Genomic DNA, 27,370 nt, shown 5'->3' on the forward strand with positions numbered 1-27,370 from the left:
TGTATAGTGTAAGCGCTGAGTGGATTTCGTATGCATTTAAAGGTCCAACCGACCAAGGGATGTATGTTGGAGTATTTTGAACTGCTGAATCCGAATTTTCAACTTGCTCACATTTTATGAGCACGGTAGTTAAAAAATGGACGCAATATTGCTTGTAGTCCATGCGCACGTTCAAATATTCGTGACAGTAGTTTTCTACCTCCGTGTATTACATAATTAAAATTATGAGATTGCTAGGCTGGAACATGTTTTGAGTGTTCTCAAACTCTTCTTTTACGATACAATAATTCTTGAAAATAAGTGCTAAGACTATGTACTACGAAGGATAGGGTAGCACTTTCTAAATACACGGTAAGCAATTTTTTGTGGATATCACTATGCCAGTATCGGTGTGAACGCCATACTGATTTGACAATTGAGGGGATAGTAACATTAGCAATAGTTATGGCGGGAAAGTGAATGCAGTATGAACCCAGGCCAATACTGGTTGCCGATATTACAATACTTCTGGTGGATAGCGCTATTAAATTCTGTAATATTACTTATGCTAACTTAGATACTATAGTATCTGTCTCTATCCCATATCAGCATTTGGGTAATTTTCGAGAAATGTCTTGTTTCATCCAAGGTTCTTGTTATAATAAAACAAACAAGATTTTAAAATTCACATTCTAAATTTTCTTAGAGAAAAAACATATACCGGATGTCGGAGGGCAAATTTATAGAGTTAACGTCCGCTTTATAAAAGCGCGGAGTATTTGGTAACCATGGCTATTGTTATCTACCATATTTCAGTGAAATGCCTAAAAGCTTATACGTGTCCTGGCAAGACCTTTAATATTTAAATGTCCACAAGAAATAAACTGGTTTACAAATATTCATTTATGCAATGACCGTTAACATTCGTTAGAAAAATATATGAGAAATTTTTTGATAGTTTTTTAATTAAATGTCAAAAAATGATTTAAATATTTGCATTGCATAATAACACTCACCCCTTAAACAGGGTAGGGATCATTTTCAATACGAAAGGGTTATACTTAATTCATTTAAGGGCGGAGTTTACATGTATCTTATCGAATACATATTTAAAAAATAAGAATCATATTCTACTTGTTTAAAGCACGTGGATTGAAGATTTAGTGTTTCTTAAGACGCTTTAAGCAACTAGTTGCAATATTCTAAAAATTTAAGCTAACTAAAAATTTTCTCCAAATATTTTTATTTTATATTTTATCAACATAATTTTCTTACTAAATAATATTAATAATTTTTAAGAGTTTCAAAGTTCGTTTAAGTGAGTTTTTCAATTAGTTTTTCTTCTATGTGTGGAGTAAAAAGTGAACCTATCTGGTAAGTATTCAATTTTACTTAAAATCATTTTGTCTAATTTAAATCCTTGAATTGACTTGGAAAAGAAAATTCTAAAATATTCTATGAATAATTTCGATAGTGAAATTTGAATTTCAATAATTTTTGAAAAATGTTTTAATGGTAAATTTTTAATATTGATTATTTTTATAATATCGTTAGCCTTTATGATTAATTAAAAATGTATTATTTAAACAGGGTTTGTACGAATTTTTTCCAATATTTATATAACCACCTATACTTTTGAATTTCACAAACATATTCTCAACCAAGCGTATAATTTTTAAATCCTGATTCGTACGCTTTCTGCAATAATGACAAATTCTTTAGCATTTAGCATCGATAAAAAAGATTAGCGTGGAAATTTCAAGTTCAAATTGTACTATATGTACTTTAAGAAACTTAGGGCAGCGCTTAGTGTAAATCCGGTCTTGAATTTAAATATTTTAAATATTATGAGAATATAAACAAGCTCACACTATTATCATTTATGTAATAATATTGCCTATATATTGTAATAAATGAGAGTGTGAAGTTGGTAAATTTTCCAGCTGTTTTTTGCAAACGAAGGGGATATTATTTTGTAATTACTGATTAATTTTATCAGTTTACTTTATCTGTTATTCGTTTCATGAGTTTACTGTTTGTCTAAAGATTTCAACACTTTCGGTTTTTAAACCTTCTTCTTTCAAATATAAAATAACTTGTGGAAAAATTGATATTGTGGGAAAATCAATATTGACATACAAATTTTCCCAATTCCAATAAAATTTATTGACTTTATTTATTTTTATTTATTTTTTTGTTATAATCATGCACAATTAAAATACTTATAATTAACTAAAAATATAACTTATTTTAACCAAATAGAACTCTAACTTAGCAAAAATGAATTATTAAATAATAAAACTCAGAATTTATAACTGGAAATGATCATAATTAGTTATAAATTAATTTAAACAACAAAATTTAATTCAAAATAAAATATTATTAATTCTTGATTAAACATATTAATTAATTAAATTTAAATAATTAATTAATAGTTTAATATGTTTAAATATTAGATATATGTATATTATTCATAATTTTAAAAGCGTAATAAATCTAATTAAAATTTTGAATATTAACATAGAGCCAATTTTTTTCCAATAATTAATATGGTTTCACTTCTGGAAAATAAATAAATACTTCCAAAAATGTTTTCTACAGAATCCAAAAATCCACCCCTTACACGTTTTAGAAATATTTATAAATTCATTATTTATGGTGACAAACTCATTCTTATTTCAATTACTTTCTTGGTTACGCATATTTTTTTTGTGATTTTTCTAAGATTTTTTTTTTCTAATTTTTTTGTATTTTTTTCATTTTTTTTTTCAATGGTCCGTCAGGTCCATTTGTTTACTCTGGTTCGTTGAGACGAAGTCGAGCGAAATCTTCGAAAACAATATTTTCGTCATCGTCAGTTGCATAGCAATTGTTTTCGTAGCGGATACGATCAATTGTTTTTTGTTTTTTCAAAGCATTAGCCTTCTCACGTTCAATAGAGCCTGAAAATTTTGTAAGTAATCAATTAATGGATAATTTTTTTTGTTTTAATAAAAAAACTAACCAGGTGCTGGATGCAATAGTTTGAAAGGCACATCTGTGACTAATTCACCACCCAAAGTACCGCAATTAGCTTTCACACGTACAGAGTATGAAATAACGATACCCATAGCCTCAGCTGGACACTTGCCTTCGGCTACTAAAGTGGAGCTAGCTAAGTTCACATCGTCCTCTTTAAGGAATCCGTCAAGTGCAACTCCGCTACGTTCTTTGTTGCTAGCTAGTGATGGAGTTACATAAAAAACCTATAATCAAAAAATTTTGATAAAAACTGTTTTTTGTGTGATTAATTCAATTGCAATTTGTAATTTACTTTGCTGAATGATGCTCCTGGTGTAATTGGACATCCTTCACGTGTTTCTAAGCTCGCAATGTACTTAGAGAATTGCGCGTTGACCATTGTCACTTCGCAATGTTGTACAACGTACAATTTCAAATTACGAACAGATTTTCGTGAATTGTTAGTGATTATCACATTAGCAGCTATTTTTTCGCCATGATAATAAATTTCTTTATCTAAAGTGGCTTCCAAATTAATTTTTCCTGAGCTAAATGTGAATCCTTTACTAACTAATGCACTTGGAAGGCGACGTCCACGAGATGGTGGTGCGTATTGCAACTATAAAATGAAAAAATTTAGTACGTTTTCAATTTTAATATAAAAATATCATTTACCTTTTTGATAATTAGATTGAGGGAACTACGTTTATGCCCCTTGTCATCTTCGTTCTCTCCCACGTAAACTTTAATGGCATATTCCACTCCAAGTGGTTTTCCATTATCATCCCCACCAGCTTGGAGGGTGATTGAGGATGGTGCCATTTCTGGGAAGTAGAAGGTAAATGGATAAGCGGTAGCACCAATTTTTTTCAACAAACGTTCTTGGATGGGGGTCAATTCCATCTTTTGTTTCTTCAATGGAACAATTTGTTCCCGGGCCAAAACCATCTCTTTGCTGAATTTGACCCCCATAACTTCATCTTCTTCTCGTCCATATCGGTATGTGGTCACTAACTACATGAACATCAACAAAAAAAGTTGTTTAATATAAAAGCAATGTAAGAATTTTCCCGGAAAATACTCTATGCGAATACGAGTGCATAATATATGTATATAGATAAGTTTTTATATTTACTCGCATCATCAAATATTTGTTAGCATCAGTTTGACGTAATTTTACGCTTATTATTTGATTGGCCTAATTTGAGCGTGAATAGATTAATTTGAAGTTCCATTCTTTTATTTGATTTTATTAGGTTACTGTCTCTGGCGCCGAGAGTAATTTTGTTATTAATATTGCGATCATCGTATGAAACATCGTATGAATTGATTCTTTTATCCAGTTTATCTCTAAATAAAAGTCAATGCTATGCTATATAAATTTTGGTGGTAATGCTGGGAAAATTAAAAATTTTACTTTAGTTTTTCTTTTTTCTAACTATTTTTCACTTATTATAGCCATGATTTTTGATTAGGATAAACGTTTAAAAAAATCGATTTATAAAACGTTAACATCTTGTGAACAAGAGTCCGTGGATACGAGAGCAATCGAATAAGTTAATTAAAAATAGCGTTATCTCGAATTTCCAAAAGTTCAGAATTCAAATTCTATTGGATACATTAAGTTTTCGACATTTAAATTTTTATTAAGAATGGTTAAATCTAAATAAAGGTACAGAAAAACTTGCATTAATTAATATTATAATTTTTTTTTTGACTTACCTGACCATATACCTTGCGCCCCTTTAAGTAATCATTATCGACTACTACAATCCCGTCAACGGGATCGCAATGATCTAAATGATCAATGAAATCACGTTTGCCCAAGTAGATGGTGACTTTACCATTTGGTGTTGTTTTTTTGAATACTTTAACAGCTACAACCATATCCGGCTAAACGGTTTGTTTTAACAATTGGTGTTACAAAAAAAGAACCAAGCAATGTAATTGAAATAAGTTGAGTTTGTTATGCACAAGTTTTATATTATACAGTTTCTGTGAAGCTCACTGAGTTTAGTCTGAGTGTTGTCCAGAAGTGATTTTACTTTAGTTGGATTCAATTTTTATATAGTACAAATAGTATATGGTCACTTCTATGGCATCCTTGTCAATGTAATTTGATTAGTTTAATGCCCCTTATGTTTAATTGGATCAAGATCAATAATGTATTTGTTATGAATGTGATATTTATATTCCACAGTTGAAAACAATCGGATTTTCTTATTGTATGACGTCGATTTGATGACGTAATCGTCGTATTAAATGCCTATTAATAATGCCTTAAGAAGTTATTTTTGTCTCAGGTAGAAATCTTAAAAAAATACAATATTTTTAATTTAAAAAGTAAAACAATACTTTTGAATATCAAAAAATTGTAACATTTCTTGTTATAGAATTAATGTTTGTGTATTACACCACTAAATAACAAATAAACAATTACCGCATTAGTAGCTGCAGCTGCATAACCAACAGCTAGCAAATGAAATTTTTTGTCAATCGAACTGCGAATACTCTGTGAAACCTTAACTACAGAGCCAAATTAGCTTTATTCCAGAAGTGACGGGTCTGTTTAGAGCAAAATTTTTTAGAGTTTACATGAAAGCTATACCCACTTAGCATCAGATATTTACGTAAAAATGAAAATGATACAAAAAATTTTAAATTTTATTTTTCAATTAATCACCCTTTTATACGTCTTTTGTTAAAAATTCATATCGATTCTCTGCACAGTTTATGAGAAATTAACTATAAGTCAGTGTTTTTACCAAGAAAAGGTAGTCATGGGGAATGCCGACGAAAGTGATAACTTAAAACCTTGGAATAACTGGCCTTGGTCTGGTTGGAGCCTTCGGCTACGCTCGCATATAACTCAAATACCTATTCATAATACCTAAATAATAATAAATAATATCTCAATACTATACAAATAGCTGTTCAAAATTCTAGATAAATATGGTGGAAACGCAAATAAACACATTTGAATAGTAAGATATAATTTAATATATTATTTATATGCGTTTCCACCATTTATTTCAATTACAGACATGCAATGACGCGAGTTTCATGATTTTTGTTCACCCAAAAAGTGTTCAACATGTCAAAAAAAAATTTCACTTCAAAAAGGGCACATTTCTCATAAACCATGTGGAGAATCGATGTGAAAAGATGCATAAAAAGGTGATTAATTAATAAATACAATTTTAAATTTTTGGAATCATTTTCACTATCACTCTTTATAAAAAACAAACTCGTGTTTTACTATTCTAAGTGTTATAACTATCACATTATAACCATAACATTATATGTGAATCACATGTAATGCTATAGTAATAACACTTAGACTGGTTTAAGTTTTTCGTTTATTTTTGACTAAGTATATATATCCGTTTTTTATTTTTATTTTTAACAAGTGATGATGGAAAAATGGCAGAAAATAAATAAACAAAATTCTATTTTCCAAATTTATTCAATTTTATTATTATGATAAAAACAATATTTTAAAAAAAATATAGTATAATAATTATTACGAAACCTATTAGATGAAAAAAATATTTACATTTAGTATATTAAGTACAGTGGAAAATAGTTAAATAAATGAAATGAAACCATATAAGTGCTCCACCCATTCAATAAAGGGGGTAGCTTTGCAAAGATAATGTTGAGAAATATGGTGACTGTATTATTTTTAAACAACAAAAATATGATTAAACTTGAACTTAATAAATACTTAGGTACATAATTAAGTTCATAACAAACTATTTATGATCTCATAATAATTTGTTGTTAATTAGATAATAGTAATAAGACATTCATCATTCACTGTGAATACCACAAAAACGATAACAATTAGGGCCAGTTATTCGGCCCACAGTAACTAGAGCTTTTAGATAAATTCATTAAAATTTACATAAAATTCAAGGACAACTAACATTAAGTGGTTGTGAATAGGATTTTTCATAATGCAGTTTTCAATTTCAATCGAACAAAGTCTGTTTATTCTTGAAACTTATTTGGAATGTAAATGTTTATAGCAACAATGGAACGTTCACGATTAAATATGTTTAAAAAAAGTTTTCGAAAATAGGTTGAGGCTTGCTAATTTGATCCTCTGTCAACTAGTGAATATTCTGTATTTACTACTTTTAAATAAAAATTATAATAACTTGGCTACTCATTATAGACGCCGTTCCGTTAACATTACATTGCTATTTCTGAAAATTCAAGCATCTTTTAAACAATTAAAAAGAGAGGCTCTAGAATGAAGTAATTTGCATTTACTTTTCAGGATTTTGTTAAGAGAAATCGAAAGTTTATTTGAATATTTTGACAAACTCAAAAATTTAAAGGACCTCGCACAAATTAGATGTAATCTGCATTTCGATCAAACCTTTTAAAATTTTGGGAAATGATAGTTTAAGTCATTCTGAATAAAAATTCCCATAGTCACCACGAAAATGACAGGATTTTAAGTAATCGCTAAATTAAAGTTGGAAAATTTACTCATTGTATACAAAAATTATTGTAATTTAATTGTCAAAAAACATATACGTATATATGTAGCTAAAAATATTGATCTCAACACTTCATATTATTGATCCACTGAACATTTAACACTGCTTCTTCCTTGAATTTCGTAACATGTTCTTCAACAAAAAACAACATCCTAACATTAAACAACACACGTATGCATGTAGTTATACATATGTGTATATGTATTTGCCTATACACACATAGGGATATATTATACAAATGAGTACATTTTCCAACTTTAATTTAGCCTTGTGACTATGGGAACTTTTCTTAAGAATTGCTTAAACAATCATTTCTCAAAATTTGAAAAAGTTTGACCGAAATGCAAAATACATCTAATTTGTGCGAAGTTTTTTTTTTATTTGTTAGCCACGCGGAAACTTTCCCTCATTCTAGTCAAAAATTCAAGTTTTAACATAAATATAAAATGCAAATTGCAACATATAGGCAAAAAGATCATACAAAATGTTCTAAGATCCTTAGGAATGAGATTATGAATTCTAAAGTCCATGAACAAAAGTCGCGAGCAAAGGCAAAGTACAGAAGTACAGAGTACAATCAGTTCAAATAATAATGGATATTATACCAATACTAAGTACATGATTTGATTTACACAAACAACATACTGTACTTTAAATACGAAAAAGTCATGGTTTAAAAATTGTTTTTGAAATAAACTAACGAATTTTCAAACATAAAAATTTGGTGCACTAAAATGTTGTGATATAATGAATAATTATGTAATTAGAATAATTATTATCTAATAATAATTAAGGTGTGTATGTTGAATGCTTATTATTATTCTTGTCAAAGTGACATAACACAACGCCGGACATTTGACATATTTTTGACAGTTCAAATGTCGCAAGTATTCTAAATATCTATGATATTATTTTAAACTTAAATAAGTTAAATTTTTAGAAAGTTAAAAATATGTTTTTTAATTTAAAAATTATTTTCATGGTTAATTAAAGGTTATAACAAAAAAAAAAAAGAATTTTATGAAGGTTTCCTTATGCATCATGCATATCTAATAAAGTGTAAATTTTATTTACTTTTAGTATGGCCGCTACATTTCTGACACCAAACAGGCATGGCTATAGTGTACGTTTTTCTCCGTACAATCCTTCACGACTGGTTGTGGCCACAAGTCAATATTTTGGATTAGCCGGTGGTGGAACGCTATTTGTATTAGAGCTTACACCAGATGGAAAAATAATTGAAATACAAACACATCAATGGTCTGATGGATTATTTGATGTAGTTTGGTCGGAGAATGATCCCAATTTAGCTGTATCGGCTAGTGGCGATGGTGGCTTACAATTATGGGATCTTTCACATTCTGTCGGTGATACAAACAGTGGTAAGACAAATTTTTAAATTATTTTTAATATGTTTTTAATTTAATAAATGTTTCTAGGTGCTGGAGGTCCTGAACGGCCTCCAAGAATTTTAAGAGAGCATAAAAAAGAAGTATACAGTGTCGATTGGAGTCGAACGCGAACTGAACATTTAATTTTAAGTGCTAGTTGGGATTGTACAGTGAAATTAGTAAGTGTTATAAATCGTATTTCGAAATATAGTCCTTCGATAAAATCGGAAAATCTTGTAACGTCTATGAAAATTGAAACTATTTTCCTTAGTTAAAGAAAAACTGTAGATTTTTCACTATTTCCGCCAGCGGATTCGTAATTAACGTAAAAAATGATTTAATTTGGTTTTTTTCCTGACGTTCTAAAATGACTTTTAAGTAAAGTGCCTAAACTGAAGTATTACCATAAAATTTTCCAACATCCATCTAAAACTTCGTATGTGATTCATTATGAGCTTGAAATATTTTTGCTTAAGAAAATTCTACGAAATGTGACAAGTAATGAATATGCGATTTTTTAGTTATTTTTTTAAATAAGGTAATTTAATAAATAATATAAAAATCATTTTGTTTTGCAAAATGATGGCCGCATGACGGACAAATACAAAAAAATGTAACTGCCTTGCCATTACTTTAAAAATTTGCTGAAGGTTGTAAAAAATGCCGCATTCTAAAAAATTTTTCCGAATACAAATAGACTATACACTTAAAAATAGCTCAAAACAAAAACTTTAATTTTGCTAAACTTTGGTTGAACCGTATCTATTTATAGTTAAATCTTTTCTATCAGTAATAATTAAAATTTCTTGTTTTAGTGGGACCCAACTCGAACACAATCTTTAAGCACATACACGGGACACTCTCAACTTGTTTATAACGCTATGTGGTCTCCACATGTTCCCAATTGTTTTGCTTCAGTGTCTGGTGATGGTACACTGAAATTATGGAATTCGTTAAATACTCAACGGGCTAGTGCAACATTAAAGGCACATGATGCTGAGGTATTATCATGTGATTGGTGTAAGTATGATCAAAACATTTTAGCAACTGGTGGTTCAGATGGATTAATTCGTGGATGGGATTTAAGAAACTTCACACAGCCGATATTTGAACAAAAGGGTTGTGAATATGCTGTACGAAGAATACAATTTTCACCACATAATTTAAGCGTATTAGCTTCTGTTAGCTATGATTTTACAACACGGTAAGCTTATCTAAGTTTTGTTCTTAGCATATAGTGAAGAATATTTCGTGTTTTTGCATAGGCAAAATTTCGGATATTATGAACATTAATGCGCCACTCAGTGAGAGACACAAAAAACTTTACTCAGTTTAATGTTTTTTTTTACAATATTTGTTCTAATTTCACTATTCTAAATAAAAATATGCTTCTAAATAAGAATTCAAAGACCCGATTATTTTGAAATATTTGGATTTTTTGCAAAATGCTAAGAACAAAGCTCTAAATTATGAATAATAATAACAGCAAATTTTTGAACTCTTTCTTTATAATTTTTTAGGATTTGGGACTTTAAACAAAGTTCCGAAGCAATTGAAGTTATTAAACATCATTCCGAATTTGTGTATGGATTAGATTGGAATACACACAGGCAAGGACAAATTGCCGATTGTGGATGGGATAGTTTAGTTCATGTATTTTCTCCTAGGTGTCTTGCACAAATGCCTAGTTAATCTGATTTTTATACCAAACTTTCATTACGTTTTTAAATTATTCTTTTAAAATTGGATTCTGAGGGGTACACCTTCTAAAATTAGTGTCTGGTCTAACTTTTTATTAGACTATTTGGATGTAATGGAAGTTTTTTAGGTTTTCGACTTTTAACATAATCGTGAAGCAATAGTTTTTCGATAAGTTTAGTTGTCTTGTTAAAAATGTTTTTAAGTGTTCCGTACATTTATTAAAAAAACTCAATCGTCGAGGGTTTCTTAATTTTTTTTTTACCCGTCGGTGAGTTTGTTTTGAGGTATGGAACAATAAACCCTTGAGATCCGTCGTTTTCTCTTATGTTTTTAATAAACTTCTTCGTAGCTTAAAGAATGATAGTTGATTGTGACAGTCTAGTGATTAAAAATAATCACGTGTAAATAAGAAAAAAATAATAATAATGAAAAGTGCAATTAAAAATAAACCAATTTTGCAAAATTCAAAATTTAACTTATTGGGGGAGTTGCGTAAATTTATAAATTTTGCCTTTTTATAAAATTCATGGATATTTAAATTATATCGGATGTTCTATTTAAATATTCTAGTTTCATTTGTTAATTAAAATTACGCTTATTTAAAAATTATTGTTAATTACTAATTTTAATTAGAACATCCTTTTATAAATCTTCAAAACTTTTGTACTAAATACTATTGGCAAAGAATGACTGAAATTCATTTAAAAAAATCATATACATATATGAAATATATTTATACTTCTTTCTGGCTTTCAAAAAGCATTTTTAAATTAATTTATTAATGTTCGGGAACTAATGATGAATCTAAAATGTTGTAATATTGAATTTCTAATTTGCGATATTCTAGCAGAAAATATGAAGTTTCACAGCAGCCATCATTTACGTTCTGCTATCATATAGACCAAAATTCTTTTAGAATCTTACAGATTTGTGGTGAAATGTTTCAAATATTATACAAATTTTTAACTAAATTTATTGGGGTTAATGTGGGTTGATAAGAGAGTAGATGCGCCTTTTTAAGCTCATTAACTAACATACTTACAGACTAACAAAATTTACTAATCAAAATTGAAGCACGAAACTCAAGTAAGATAATATTAATAAATCTAACTTCGATTTGTAAATATTAAGATTAAAAGGCTGTGAAGTGTTTTGGTCTACCTGATCGGATGCTTAAATTGTGTTATTTGATTAATGTTTTGCTAGAATCGCGAAAATGATAACCCATGATTATAACATGTAATTCGTCATTAAATACCGGCATATTATTTATTGTAAGTGGTAATACTTACGGTAAAAATAGACTTTTAGACTGATGATTAATTCTTGTAAAGCTCAATTTTTTATGTTGTATGTTTGTGTCTTGAGAGATTCAATAACGTGTGTATACAAAGCACAACAATTTTTATTTGTATTATTCTTAATTTTTGTTATGAAAGAGGAATCGATTTTGGAGGTTTCGTACAAGAGGACGGTGTAATTTGGGAGTGGATTTTATCATTTTGAGAGTACATTGTATCTAAATGACTAATTATCCCTTTTACTTGATAAAAATTTATTCCCAAGTAAATAGTCATTGAAAGGATTAAATATATCAAAAATCTCGATAGGTGGTCCGATAATTCGATACATTTTACTGGAATAAATATAAATTATCATCTTAAATTGCCTATTACTAATTGTTTTCTCCTGCGAATATTTGGCAATGAATTGGGATAACTAAGTTTAATTAGGATATTAAAAATAGATTTTACTTATGTTGGCTCAGATGGTAATGACTCTCTTTAATGCTTTACCTTGGTTTCGTATAAAATAACGTTTTGTCCGTGAGTGTATACAAATACATTAAATTTGATTTAATTATTTTTTTTACTTCAAGTAGTGCCAACATTGATCGATTTCTCAATTGAAGCACTCAACATGTCTTCAAATAAAAATAAAAAAATGTAAATGAAAAACTCATTTTTGTAAAGATATAATTTATTTTTCCAATAAAAATATGGACAATAAATTGTATCTGAAAATTTATTATTATTGATGAAAAATCGATTATTATTGTTTTTATTTTTGTATTAATTATGGAATTAAATAAAAATAATCTGACTTGAATTTCTATTAAAATTTAGCTCATTTCGCGGTGAAAGATCTTGATGACCGTAATCCGCATGTTATACATGATATATTATATATCATTATTTTAGTAGGCACAGTATGCTATTGACACAATGTTGCTGCTCAGAAGATCGTGGTATTATTATTCTGGATGTATAACCCACAGAAGATGTTAATATTTTTACGGCCGATATTGAATATCTACTCTTTACATGAATCCAGAGACGCCAAAAAATTTAAGTCTTCGAATATGGAAAACTTGTATAATTTCGTATGTGAAATGGGTTCTGGTTAAAACATCTCTGAAGAATTTTGTCGGTTGTATCTTACAAAATCTTATGGATACATACTCCTTTTAAACTCATAGTGGCCTGCGGCGAACATTGAATTTAATTTAAAAAAGTTATTGAGTAATTTTTCTTTCAGAACATTGTTGCAAAAAGTCAACGTTAACATAACAAAATGGTGAAATTTTTAATTAATGTCTTTTTGTTATGACATTGTGCTTTTGTAATCATAAATGTGATTAAAACCGAAAGTTTGATTAAAGCAAGAATATTGCAATTTTTGGGCGAGCAATACATGCTTTACCAGAGCAATAGCCAGGCTGTGTAATCAGTGCAGGCTCAGGAAAAATCAGGGTAGGCTGTTTTCATTATTATATTCAGGTACATGCTTACAGAGTTTCTTGATGTTGTTGGTAAGTTATATATAAAAATGAAAAATCGTTGACACGGTTACTAAAGGATGATTAAATTTCAGAATCATATGTTTCAGAAGAGAAGATTATGGCCAATTTAATCGACCTGTTAAGCAAACAATTCAACATTGTGAAATCGTAGCGTGCGTTCAGCTAAGAATATTCCTTCTGTGAGTGATAGCGTAGCGGAAGATCTGGAATTATCTGTTCACTGTCGTTCGCAAGTTTTGTGTCTTTCTTATGGCTCTCTTTGGCGCATTTGGCATAGAGATTTGAACCTGCATCCATACAAATAATCGACAAGTACCTCAAACATATATATAGATAGAAAATCAATATTCATTACTTTCTTACTCATGTAAATTAGTTTTATGTTAGTGCATGCTGTCGGGGTCGGTAAATACAGCTAATTGTTCCTTCTACTAATGAGGCCCCAAGTAGATATTAAGACAACGGTGGTAGAAATTAAGTACTTAAAACACTTACTTTATAATGCCAACGAAACTTTATTATAAAAATCGTAGCGTTGACTAATCATGGATGATGTATGGGGGTTTAATGCATATGGAGGATTAACAATCAAATGAAAATTGGATCGTGTTATATTAATTCATACTTGAGGATCTCTAATTAACGTATATACTAAGTAGTTCCGTGGACTTATCCTGCAGTAGTAAATAAAAAAATTAACTAATGTCACTTCGTTCTGCTCTCGATTGCCCACTTGGGCGTATCAGCCACTCTCGCTTAACTTTGCATGGACAAACTCAGTCATATAAGTATATATATGACTGTCCGAACAAAAAATATTGATCCAATTGTTGTATAATATACTATTCACGATTTTTATTATTACAGGGCCTTCAAACTTGTGCTAATAATCTTCAAAATTCGTCGAGCTATTAAGGCGGGAAAGAGAATACACATTAAATAAAAAAGAAAGTTAAATATACAATTTATAATTGAAATTATTATTTAAAAAAATGTTTTTAGTCAATACTTTTAATTATCAGCATATAAAAGTATGCTAAAACATTGGATTTATCAAAATTCAATATTCAGCTAAACAAAAAATTTTCAAAAGGTTCTTACAAAAATTTTAAAAAATTCACAATAATTTTGTTTTTCGTACAAATTTTGGACAAAATTTATATTTTAAGGCATCATTAATTTATGAGCTTTTCAACTTTAAATCTAAAACTAAAAATTTTATCAGTTTTGTAATTAATTATAAAATGTTTTATGCAAAAAATTTTCATTATAGTAAGTGGCCATTTATGTGATGAAATATTTGTTTTATGATAATAATGAATTGGTTAAACACAATTATAATAAATGTTAACTGTTAGCTGATATTAAAATGATTGAAATTCGTCTTGTTATTAACACACGAAAATTTTGGTAGTTCTATCCATAAAAAAGTAACGAATTCAGTTTTTGATTAATCTCTTTTTCATGTAAGTACATTAATCCTCATAAATTGTGGCAACGTAAATAATTGTAGATACTAACGATAAAGTGATAGTAATTTGCATTATTATTGAAAGATTTATGGCTGCTCTCTAATTTGTTATGCACTTAAGAGATGATTATGTGATTGAAAGGTGGTTTTTACAAAAATTTGTATAAAATTCACCTTTTGACTTTGTGGTAAATTACAGATACAAATCCTTTTACAATAATGCAAGTTCTTTTTATTGAGAGCTATAGGTATACTCAATGTCACAAAAAATGCTCGTTTTAAAACATTCTAAGTGTTACTATTATAACATAACATATGATGAGTACGCTTAGAATGTTTTAACTGTGGCACTTTTTTTGACAGTGAGTGTACATGCTCGTATTAAAAAGTTATTCCACATTCACACCTAGATCTGCTTGAAAAAGCGTGGTAGTAATGAAAAAATTACAAATTTTTGTACTTTATAAATAGTTCTCAAATCTACCCATGTTACATTATAGTTACAATTTTAACCCCCAGATAGAACTACCATTGAATACTAGTCTAATTTTATTAAAACTTACTTTAAATTCTTTAATTTCAAAAATCTGCAAAAAATATATACAAATAGATATCAATCTGAAAATTAATTTCCTGAAATTACATTCTTGTAAACTTAATTTTCTGAAATTAAAATCTGGAAACTTAATTCTCTGAAATTACAATCTGAAAAATTTAATTTTATAATATGTTTTATTTATTATTTTAATGTGAACACATAAATAAATTGCAAATCAACAAATATTTCATTTCAAAATTGAAACTTACTTTCAAAAAAAATAAATTTTTTGAGTAATAATGGTATGCAAGTTTTTATTTATTTTTTTTAAATATTGAATTTAATCCTAAATATTGGCATTGGCACTGATTTGATTAGAAATATAATAATTAATTAATTAAGAAAAATGACTGTATTATAATTTCAAATTATAAGATTTTATTATACTTCTTGTTTTTCTACGACGTGTCTATTTACATTCCAACGTACAAATATTTTGAAAAACTCAAAAATATTGTTTGCAAATATAATTGTATTTCAAAATCATCAAAATATAAAAATTTGAAGTAATTGGAAGAAACTATATTTCAAAACTGGAATTGAAAATCAAAAAACTGAAAAACACATACCGGCTTTGTTTTAACTTTTGTTTGAAAAAATTTTCATTAGACCTCAATTTGTTTTTTTGTTTAATTTGAAAAGACAAAGTTGACTCCCGTTTGACCATGAAGATCCCTTAAAAACCTAAATAATTTACTTTAGTTTTCTCTAAGAATTATTCGATACGTGTTTCTAGTTGTATAATTTTTAATTTCGGTTTTGAAATCAAGGGTGAAAACTTAAAATCATCTAATTTCGTCCTAGAAATGCAAGGGTGAAAACTTAAAATCACCTATAGAACATATAAATGTCTGTAGAAACTTTAAGTTTAACGTCTAAAACTATTGAAAATCGGATTTGAACCAGTTAAATGAAGAGTTTTATGCGAACAAAATTATCACGGATATAATTTTTGAAATTATTTGGACGTTAGCGTGCAAACAATCACTCTGTCTTTTATTGGTTAGTAGATAAATATTGATTGATTTTTTTTCTTCAATAAAATATTTTTATAATACATAAAATTGATAAATAGAATTATTGATTATGTTTTTTTGTGCTATTTAATTAATAAACTGATTAATTAATAAAGAAATTATTAACAAAGAATAATATATAACTTAATTTATTTTGTTTAAATAAATGTGTGATTATTATTTTTCGAAAATAAACTCAGTTTTCAACAACATTTCTCTTGCATTTTTCCTTCTTGGATTTTTAGCAAATTTGACGTATTTCATTATGTATCGATATACACTGTCCATGGAAAATCTTTACTAAAACTCCCTCCTACAAAACGTTTCTTTTGTAATGAAAATATAATAGGCGATGTAATACTTTAATTATTAATTTTTGAAAACGATCGCTGAATTAACACCGTCTTTGCTACGTATTTTTTGTTTTATTTTGAAAAAATCTCCTTTTTATTGTTTGAGATTCAACTAAAAAAGTATGCCATTTGGGACAGTGTCTTAATCGGAACAATTTTAATTAAAAATCAAAAACGTTCTCACGATGATTTATCGTTTGTGTATCTTGTTTTTTAAAATTGTATGTACAATGACAAGTAATTTTAGGTTTTTAATTGCCAAAATTTGACTTAATATAATATGGACCATTAAAATAAAATTTATACACAGATTTGTTTATATACATGTTCTACTTAATTATCTGAAGGAAGGAAACAAAGAACTGTACAACTGTAAATGATTAATTTTAAAAAGTAATTGCTAAAAATAATTAAAATATTGGTTAAATTAATAAATATGTATGTTCGGGCTACACTCAATGTAAGTGCGTTTGACATTGATAGGGATAAAAAGAACGGACTCTGAAACGGAATGGACAGCTTAGTAAATTCTTAATATTTATGGTATTTCGACGACTGAAAAAATTGAACGTTCTTCTATTTTACTATCGATACGACATGTACTCGCAAAATATTTATTTATAACTTGAATAGCTCGATTGGAGGAATGTCTGAACGTTTGGTTATTTACAGTATTCTTTTTAATTTGCTGGCGATTACAAACCGTCTTAGATTCGGCTCTTTCGAATCTCTTGAAAGCTACGTCAAACTCACTTACACTCCGTGTAATGTAAAAACAATAAAATAGTCCTTCAGGATGTATTTTAAACAATTCCAAAATCGGTATGTTGTACATCACAATTATTCTGTTTTTCAGCATTCGCTGCCATATTTAATTCTACTAGAGTGTCGACACTGTTAATACTAACACCTTTTAATATTTTTTGTGCAGCCAAACTAGTAAAATTAAAACTTAAATCGCTTAAACTTGGAAAACTATATCCATCAACATTGTCCCGAGTTAGTGTCTTATCACGATCAATTTTATCCAAACATAAATTTGGCTCTGATCCTAACGTATTTATGTCTTGGATTTTATTTATACTTAAATTTGAACTGTTATCAATTAAACCATTTGGATATAATTTTGTTTGATCTAAACTATGTCGGGCTAATTTATCAGAATTTTTCTCATAGTAAATACTACCAACCGATCCGCTAAAACTATCAAATGATTTTGTTGGACTTGGTGGATTACTATTTGCAAATGTATTTTTAGTAAAATCACGGAAATTAATTACTGGTGATCCCGGATTAGAATTTGAGATTGGATTGGTTGGTTGGACATTTTTTAAGACATTTTTATAATTTAAACTATCTTTTGTCGTCGGCATTTGAAGTGATAATTTACGATTATTCATAGAATTTTCATAATCATTTAAACCAATATTGGAATTGTTTAAAATTGTTGGAGGGGGAGATGATTCATAAGAACCATTTTGATGATTATTTGTATTTTTAACAGTTTTTTCACGCAAAGGAGTGTGCGTATCTTTTGCCTCTTCCTTTGCATTCTTTTCTGCGTCATTATTTATGATTATATAATCCTTAGAATCTTGTTGTTGTTGTTGTTGACCATTTTCAAAAGTGATTACTGAACGAATTGGAGAATTTTGTACAAATATTTTTGTATTAGTCCCGTTTATGGTTGCCGTTGTAGTGGTATCATCAATTTGGTCCCCTGTGTAATTGGACACACTTACGCCATTTTTATTGGTTGTCACTTGTAATGTGAATGAATTACTTTTCGAAATATGAGATTTACTTGATTTTTTCAATTTCGATGATTCGTTTTTTGTAATTTTTACTTCACTTTTATTTTTAGCTGTTGGTGATGAAATTACAGTTTTTTGGGATTCTAAGCTACTTGGTCCACTTGTATTTAACGAAGTGGGACCACTACTCCTGTTTGATGAGTCTGATGTTTTGTGACTTTCTAAGCTTGATGGACCACTAAAAATACCATTATCAATGCTATCATGACGATTAATTGTTCCAAAATCGGAACTAATAATACTACCATTGAATTTTGGTGATTCGAATGGCGTCTCTGTTTTTTTAGTTGATTTCGATTTTCGTTCTAAAGTTGATTTATTACTGTCGCGCATAGAACGACTCTCAACTGAGTATCGTTGTCGTTTTTCAAGGGTATTATCACGCATTGAACGATATTCAGATGAATTTCGACAATCACCATTTTGTAAATTTTGTTGCCGAACTGTACGATTTCTAGAATCAATAATTGTTTTTGATAGTCGATCGTTCGAATGATCGCTTGTTTTTATATCTGTTGATGATTGTAATCGGCTGTTGGCCGATTCGATACTGTTCTTTGACGATTCGATCGTAGTTTTTGACGATTTTCGTGCTTTATGATTTGGTGATCTTGGTAATGAGTTTGTATTATAATTTCGCATTAACATTGGTGATAAGCGGCGTGGATTTGGTGACTGGTCACGTGAATCTACGTAGGATACTGTTAATCCGTTTGATTCATTCGATAAATGTCGTTGATGGCGATTTATATGACTCCTTGGTAAAGTTGAACTACGAGCTGATGAATGAATTTCTAATTCTGTTGTTTCGGAATTGTTGCAGTTATAATATTCCTAGAAAGAAAGTTATTAAATTTAATACAGTGTGTAGAAAGTAAAGGATAAGGAAAATAAAGATAAAGTAAAGTGTTTAAGTAACTTGATCACTAAATTAATTACCGATTATTGAGACAAGAATTTTATTTCGGTACGAGCAGGGCTTGTATAAAAATAAGAAACACAATACAGAGAAAATGAGTGCGTTTAGCTGAAAAAAGCGCTAGGAAGCGCTTGTAAGCAAAATGGCGATTGTTAAGCGGTAAGCGCTGTCAAATAGTAAATAGCTATATTCCTCTAGGACTCTAAGTTAGCTTTAAGCGGGGAACCTAACCTAATTTAAATATATGTTTGTAAATTATTCATATTAAAAAATTACCAATAATGAATAATATATTAAATAATGTTGTGAATGATGAAGAAGAGATGGAAGATATTTAGTTAGCAAACATGTCCTGGCCGAAAACTGTACAGTTTGTTTTTCAGCGCTAGTAAGCGCTCTCAAGCGCTTTTTTCTGCCAAACGCACCCAATAAATAGAAAAAATATTAGAAATGCTTTAGCTCTCGATGTGAAGAATGATGGAATAAATTCTACTCAAAGCTTTTGAGAGTTGATTATTTTTTAGAAGTCCTAACTGAAAAGAGTTCGAAAAAAATATTTCGATATAGGGATTGCAATCCCATCAGTATTTCTCTTTGCTACGTTTATTTTACAACAATCCAAAATAGTTGAATAGAACAATAAAAAAACAAATATTATAAGATTTTATGTATGTTTATTACGTACTTGTTGTGCACGCTGCATATCCGCAACAGAAGTTTGAGTTCCAACACTATGTAAATGAATTGCTGTTGAATTGAACCATTCAGGTGGTGGAAATTGTGCGGAAAATGTACCTAATGGTTGATTTCTTTTCGTTGATCGTCGAAATAGTCTTGACAGTAGCGAAGCTTTTTCTATAAAACACAGAATTTTTAATTAGTTTTATGAAGTTTTTTAATATTTTTGCAATAAAAACATACTTGGACTACCATTTGATTCGGTACCACTACTGCTATCAGTACTAGTCATTGTAGCATTATGATGCTTATCACGTGCTAACGATCGTGTGCTTGCCGAGCGTCGTAAACGTCTGGCGGAGCCCCAAAGTCGTAATGCCGTGCTTCCAGCGCCACCACGACCTGTTGAAGTGGATCTTCGACGATCTGGACTGGATCCATTACGTGGCGCTACAGGAAATGATGCTGATCGTCGTTTTGCTGATCTTGGATAAATTATTTTATCGGATGGACTTCCTGAAAAATTAAAAAAAATTCATTTTATTATTTCTTTGTATAAAAATTATATTATGTAGGGAGGGACTTTGGTGTACTTCAATTCCAAAAACCGAATTTTCATTATTAGAAGTGATAAAAAAAAAATGACAACTAAGATTTAGTATTTTATACCACATTTTGAATCCTATTTTTATAAAATATACTGTTTTCAAATCACCATTAGATTAGATTATAATGGCTATCCAGGTGGGACACACCTAGGCCGTAGGGCTTTTTGTGATACCCTATATGTGTATTTCAATCTTTTTCGCTGATAATTTCAGTTATCAGCTACTCAATTATTTTAAGAGTCTGAGATTAAATCACCATTAACTTTTGCCACGTATTTGCCATTGGAAATTCCGTAAAATAAGCGTATAAAATGAAACATATGTTCATAAATAAATAAATTATGACAGATAAAAATTTTATCTGTTAATTTAATTTTGACTGTACTTGTTGTTTGGAATGCAGTACATTGCTCGCCATGTCCCCATATGTAAGTTGATTGCTTTACAAAGTATTTCAGGTAAAAGTATGTACGGTGATGTTAGTAATCAGGTTCGCGAATTTATATATTGTGACCGGTCGACCTTGAATAGCCATTAATATTGACCAATGAACGCTCCCTAACGACAAGTGTCCAAAAAGATTTTATTATATTTTTTGGAACGAGCAAAAATTAATTATAAAATCAATTCTAGTTTTTTAAAAACCTTTTGGAATGATTTAGGATATATTTGAGGCAGTCAGTGGCATAACACATACAGTGAGTGCAATGTACTCATAAGTATTCAGAAGACGGATTTAAAAATGTGTTTCAATTTTATATATACTGAGAGACGACCAGAGACGACCCAATTAACTTGTCTTTGATTCATACCAATTCGATTTGTCTGTATTATAAGAGGTCGATAAACTGACTTCAAATGTTAGGACCCACTTAGGATTAAAAAGTTTTCACTTTTAAAATACATTGTAGTTTATTTTTGGTAATGCTAACAAGGAAGTCATGCCTAATTAACATATCTATTGTCATTCTAATCTTAATACTATGTAGTTGGTATTTTAATTGTTCTTCCAGCAGGGAGTATGGATATAAACCTCCTACGAGAAATATAAATAATTTATATATTTCCTGTACTTTTAAATATATTACATTCTGGCATGCGTGGAAGTGGCCTCATTTCAATGTCATAGATTTCAATGCGTTGTTTGTCTACTTTTGGTAAATATATATTAGTCCGGATTTTATCTCCAAAATGGGTCACACCTGAATGCCATTCATGTTAATTGCTGGAATTCATTCTAACAAAATTCTAGCCCACTGGAATTATTATCATTATGGTTTTGCAAATGAATTAAAACTTCAAACCGAAACGAAATTGATAAACGGCGTATGGAATTATTTATTACTTTATGCCGTGGTGGGTCGTAAAAAAGTTCAATGGAGTTTAAACTCTCGAATTCGTTTCAAATTTAAGACAAATCTATATTAACTCATACATTTTGAAATTATATAAATGCTATGTTAATACGAGTGCCAATAATTGATCAGGATTTATTTTTTGGGCTAATTACGGAGCTTATTATATAAAATAGACAAAAGAAAAGAAACGAGAATAAAGCTGGAGACACTAATTATGAAGTTTGGAAGATTGAGGGATTCGAAAGAAGCTATTATGGCTCTCCAATTTTCATTCTAGCACTGTATCCAATCCATATTGATTTTCTTTGAAAAAGAACTGATTTGATTTCCTTCTTTTTTTCGTTAAAGTCCCGGAGAAGACTGTTTGGTTACCCAAGCTTTGGAAAGTGATTCCAGGTCTACGTTTCAAATAGTCGTTTTCCTGTATATAGAGATAAGTTCTTAATTGGTCTATATAGATGAATGCAAGCGGCTCAGATATTTTTAGAATTTAGAACCATTGATGATGAAATTGATGTGAATATTAAGGAATTATGGTTTATATTCAAATCCTTAATAATATATCATGTCAATGTTTAAAATGATAGTTTAAAGCGCATGTTTCATATTTGTGCAATGTATAATGTAAATAGAATTGCACTTGATTTCATTTCAATGTCAAAGAATTCATTTAAGACAAGCGGAAATGTAAAAATATTAATAAATATAAATAATACAATGTTTAATTAAAACAATGTAACTTACGACACTGCTAACCTTATAAGTCATTAATCAAAGAAAACTTTAATTGATTAAAGACTTTCCACTTTGAAAATAATCAACGCGATGGAAAAAAAAGTTAATTATTTTATTCATTAAAGAAATATCTTAATATTATTATTAAGTCGTGTGAAACTTTTTGCTACAGCGTTTATGACTAAATAATAATATAGATATATTGTATCGGGAATTTCTAAAACATTGCAAGTGGAATGAACACAAAAGTGTGGGATATATTATTTAAATGACTGATTATCTGTTTCTTAGCTTAAGGCAACTTTATCAATGCGCACAACGTAATATTAACTCGTGAAAAGTTTTAGACTTTATAATTTTAGACTAATATAATTAAAGAGTTGAAATGAAAATGATTTGTGGAAAATTAATATCGATTCTCAGTACGGTTTATGATAAATGTGTCCTTTTTTATACCATGTATATATGAAATATACATAGTATATTAAGTTTAGTCCCAAGTTTGTAAAGCTTAAAAATAATGATGCTAAGAAAAAAATTTTGTCATAGGTGTTCACTAAATCACCTAATTAGTCCATTTCCGGTTGTCCGTCCGTCCGTCTGTGGACACGATTACTCAAAAACGAAAAAAGATATCGAGCTGAAATTTTTACAGCGTACTCAGGGCGTAAAAAGTGAGGTCAAGTTCGTAAATGAGCATCATAGGTCAATTGGGTCTTGGGTCCGTAGGACCCATCTTGTAAACCGTTAGAGATAGAACAAAAGTTTAAATATAAAAAATGTTCCTTATCAAAAATTAAACAACTTTTGTTTGAAACATTTTTTCGTAAACATCACTGTTTACCCGTGAGGGCGCCAATTAGGCGGAAATTTTACAATATGTACTATACTTGATTATCAGTTATGTATGTGTCACATGTTTGTATGTGTAATGTGATAAAGAAATCAACACTGACTATGCATGGTATTTCAACAATTAACTCAGTCAATTGTTTGTTTTCACTTGTTTAGTAAAAATATTGACATTCATAGTTAATTTCTTATATAAACCGTACAAAAAAACGATACGAATTTTTCACAAAAGATGTATAAAAGGATGATTAATTGATAAATAAAATTTCAACTTTTTGGTATCATTTTCATTTTTAATATATCGAATACCCCACATTTTATAATATTGAATTTTACATTACAAGTGAAATCATTTTTTACTTTTACAAAATAAAGCATTTTTTCTAAGGTTTTGAAATTATAATTCAAATTCAAGTCAAAAATATCACCGCTCACGCTAATCGAGCCCATGTCATTCCGTACTTCCCGTTTACGAATCACTTTATGATATCAGATAAATGGCACCGTATTATTCCATTGTCATCGATTTTGATTACCCGAAATAAGGTGTATTGGATTAAGTAAACTTTTAATAATAAATAGAGATAATTTCCTTAGCAATAATTCAGAAACTCTCTATAATCGTATAACTTCCATAAAAATGATATGACTCCACAACCACATTGATATTGCATGAAGAAGAGGGACACGGATCGGATCGGTGCGGTGGTTATATGGCTCGTTGTTCACACGATTCCCGCAGGCAAACAAAAGACAACCTTTATATATGTACCATACCATATATGGACAGTGGTTTCATAGTTCTTAACTTTTATATTATGATTATACCTCCAAAGTGGCGAATCTCTTCTGTTCTTGTGGTGTATTCTAAGAAATACAATTTAATATATTGAATGCATTTTGTAATTTATTTATTTATTGCCATTATGTATGGATATTAAATTTTTGTTTGTTCGTTTTTTTTTTTTTTTTTTTTTATTATTCAAGATTAATTAAGTCTAATTGTCCTTTTTTCTTTCAATATAAAAATTTTATTCTTCACAGGCTAATTTTGTTTCTACACACATAAACATGGATTAGAGTAACATTCATGTTATGTAGATTAAAATGCATTCAATCGAGTATTCTATAACCTTCGTGAGAGTGCTAACAAATTAACGGCGGGTGCTGCTAACTTTCTAAGACATAAATTAAGTAGCAGATAGTAAGATGGTGACAGATCAAGGTGCCCCATTTTCTTGCTGCTGGTTCAGATGGATCTGGAAAATATATAAATTTTGGCCCAGGAAAAATTTCCGATGTTTCAAAGTGGCTACCACATCCAAAAAACGTGTTCTATTTTTCAAAATTAAAAGGCACGATTTTGTCTGCAATTTTTTCTGAAGGAATTAATTCTATGATAGAAACTAACATTGGCAAGCGTAAGATACAAGGATTGAAATAAGAACATGATTTCCTGAAACACGGCAATTTTTTAGAAATGGGGGGTTTTGAAATTTTATTTCGACTACTTGGAGTTTTTATTATTATCATCTTTGATAATTTAAAAGATAGATTGGTTTTGGTAGATTTAGGAAATCGAAAAAGCTTTTACCCTTCCCGTCGTGTTGGGCGTATTCATATCTTGAGTACTGTATTCAGATTGGTTTATTTGGAAAAGAAAATATTTGGATTGGTTTTATAATGGCAGCTTTGTAGTAATCGTAAGTTAATAAATTTAGTAAATCAAATTGCTCTTTCTTTGCCTTATCCTTTAATTTTTTTTCTATATAAACAAGTAAATTTTTGTAAACTTTAAGTTGTGGTTATTGCAAAATAGAAGCTGATGAAATACATGGCAAATAAGCCAACTAAAAACAGCTTCAACTAAAATTTCAAATAATTTTCTCGTGGAAAATCTTACATTGTATGTGTGAATAATTGTAAAATGAACTTACCCCCACAAATAACGTCCCGAAGACTAGTTTGCACACATTGATGTGTCACATGACCATCACGTAGTGTGGCCATATCACCATGCGCAATTACCAAAAGTTCATCTTCTGATAATAACATTCGACGACGAGTTTCAATCACTTCTTCGTCGATTGCTTCATCTTTATGATGTAAATATGATCCAGATCCAATTCCATTCGTCATATGTGATGGAGTTGAACGTGAGCTATTACTTGGACATCGTCCATTTGAATGGCTTCGACTACGTCGTCGTCTATAAAAATTATACTTAATCAATATGAATATTTCTAATTGTCAGTGTGTAATAAATATTTCATTTCTTTGGGAAAATTTAAAAAAAAAATGAGTAACTTATATTAGCAATGAAATAGAATCAATGGAAGAATTTTTATTCGAAAACCAAAAAAAGTGTGCAAGTTAGAAATTCTGTTTGAACATGACCTAGGCTTTTTATGATTGACTATCACTTTTATCTAATCATCACCAAAATCATGAGATCACATCACCTAAAAATGATACTCACAAGGCGCTATACAGAATGTTCGATTTACATCTAGGCATATAAATACTACGAGTATGACAGAGTAAATGCGTGAAGCAATGCATCTAAGTAAGAGGTATTATAGGTGTTATATGAAATTGCAAAAGTGACTTGTATCAGTTGTAGTTCATCTATTCAACCAAGAAACTCTCACTCTCCAAGCGTCTTACAACTATCTCAATGCATATACAAGCTTCAACACATGTATATAATACCTCTCACTTACATGCATTGCTTAACGCATGTATTCTGTCATACTCGTGATATTTGTATGCCTAGATGTAAATCGAACATTTTGTATAATGCTGCATTGTTTTGATAAAAGGATAAGAGATTGTATTTCTAAAAGGTCATTTTGAGATAAAATCATTTACCGTTTTAAATAATTTTTAATTAAAAAAAATTCATTTGTTTAATTTAAAAATATAAAACTTTTTGCATTAATTCAATCAACAATATTAGTGTAATTAATGAAAATAAGCAAACTGTGATGATTGTATATATAGTTAAGGAATGGATAGAAAAAAATTCAACATTATTTTGAATCAAGGTTATATTTTACGACACAGCTTCAAGATAGAATGCTACAAAAAATGAATTGAATACGAATGAAAGCAACGGAAAATTGAATGTTTTAAAAAGAATTAAACCATATACTACACTATAAGATTAGCAAAAAGTTTTTGAAGGTTTCAGATCAAAATGTAGGTAAAACTCAAGAAAATATCCTGATGAAAGATCACAATGTGGTTAATTGTTACAAGCACTAAGCATTCTTAAAATAAAGTGTCTTAAAATAAAATGTACTTACTCTGGTGTGACGATAAAATAACCTTTGGAGGTATGATAAATTTTTCGTTCGGCAATTAATTGTGCCAGTGTATCATAAACAGTTTCATGATTTGGCATCTGAATATTTGGAAAACGTTCCGACAACGTTTTTCGAATTGTTTCAACACCAGCATCATTCCCTGCTGTTGTTAATTCTAGAATGACATCGCATAAAGCTTCTGGTAATGGTGTGAATTGTCCTTGAATACAGGGTGTAACAATACAATCTTCAATATCACCTGAAACAAATGAAAT

General features: G+C 29.3%; 3 protein-coding genes across 5 annotated transcripts in view; 1 reads left to right on the forward strand and 2 right to left on the reverse strand.

Annotated features, from left to right (window-relative positions):
- Window positions 1-1,293: 1,293 nt before the first annotated feature.
- Window positions 1,294-11,062, forward strand: LOC123303749 (peroxisomal targeting signal 2 receptor). Of its 3 annotated transcripts, none has more exons than XM_044886304.1 (5): window positions 1,294-1,353; window positions 8,571-8,872; window positions 8,930-9,060; window positions 9,697-10,085; window positions 10,402-11,062. In XM_044886304.1, exons 1-5 carry the CDS (start codon window positions 1,325-1,327, stop codon window positions 10,571-10,573), a joined length of 1,023 nt encoding a protein of 340 aa, XP_044742239.1. In that variant the 5' UTR covers window positions 1,294-1,324; the 3' UTR covers window positions 10,574-11,062. The 3 variants fall into 3 exon arrangements, with proteins under 3 accessions (XP_044742239.1, XP_044742241.1, XP_044742242.1); XM_044886306.1 differs by lacking the exon at window positions 1,294-1,353 and adding an exon at window positions 8,121-8,284; XM_044886307.1 differs by lacking the exon at window positions 1,294-1,353 and adding an exon at window positions 8,350-8,483.
- On the reverse strand, window positions 2,539-5,007 carry LOC123303733 (arrestin homolog). Its single transcript, XM_044886303.1, has 5 exons — window positions 4,702-5,007; window positions 3,655-3,993; window positions 3,293-3,598; window positions 2,984-3,224; window positions 2,539-2,921 (listed from the first exon to the last, which is right to left on the reverse strand). Exons 1-5 carry the CDS (start codon window positions 4,864-4,866, stop codon window positions 2,773-2,775), a joined length of 1,200 nt encoding a protein of 399 aa, XP_044742238.1. The 5' UTR covers window positions 4,867-5,007; the 3' UTR covers window positions 2,539-2,772.
- A 4,639-nt stretch (window positions 11,063-15,701) lies between the features above and the next one.
- LOC123291128 (phosphatidylinositol 3-kinase 3) overlaps window positions 15,702-27,370 on the reverse strand; it is a 123,609-nt gene continuing 111,940 nt past the window's right edge. The window contains exons 3-7 of the mRNA XM_044871593.1: window positions 27,096-27,354; window positions 25,725-25,996; window positions 20,478-20,750; window positions 20,242-20,411; window positions 15,702-19,471 (exon numbers count right to left, since the gene is read on the reverse strand). Of these exons, the coding sequence (XP_044727528.1) occupies window positions 17,627-19,471; window positions 20,242-20,411; window positions 20,478-20,750; window positions 25,725-25,996; window positions 27,096-27,354 (2,819 nt within the window). The 3' untranslated portion in view covers window positions 15,702-17,626. The remainder of the gene's footprint in view (window positions 19,472-20,241; window positions 20,412-20,477; window positions 20,751-25,724; window positions 25,997-27,095; window positions 27,355-27,370) is intronic.

The sequence above is a fragment of the Chrysoperla carnea genome, chromosome 1, assembly GCF_905475395.1.
Source record: "Chrysoperla carnea chromosome 1, inChrCarn1.1, whole genome shotgun sequence".
Taxonomy (NCBI): Eukaryota; Metazoa; Arthropoda; class Insecta; order Neuroptera; family Chrysopidae; genus Chrysoperla; species Chrysoperla carnea.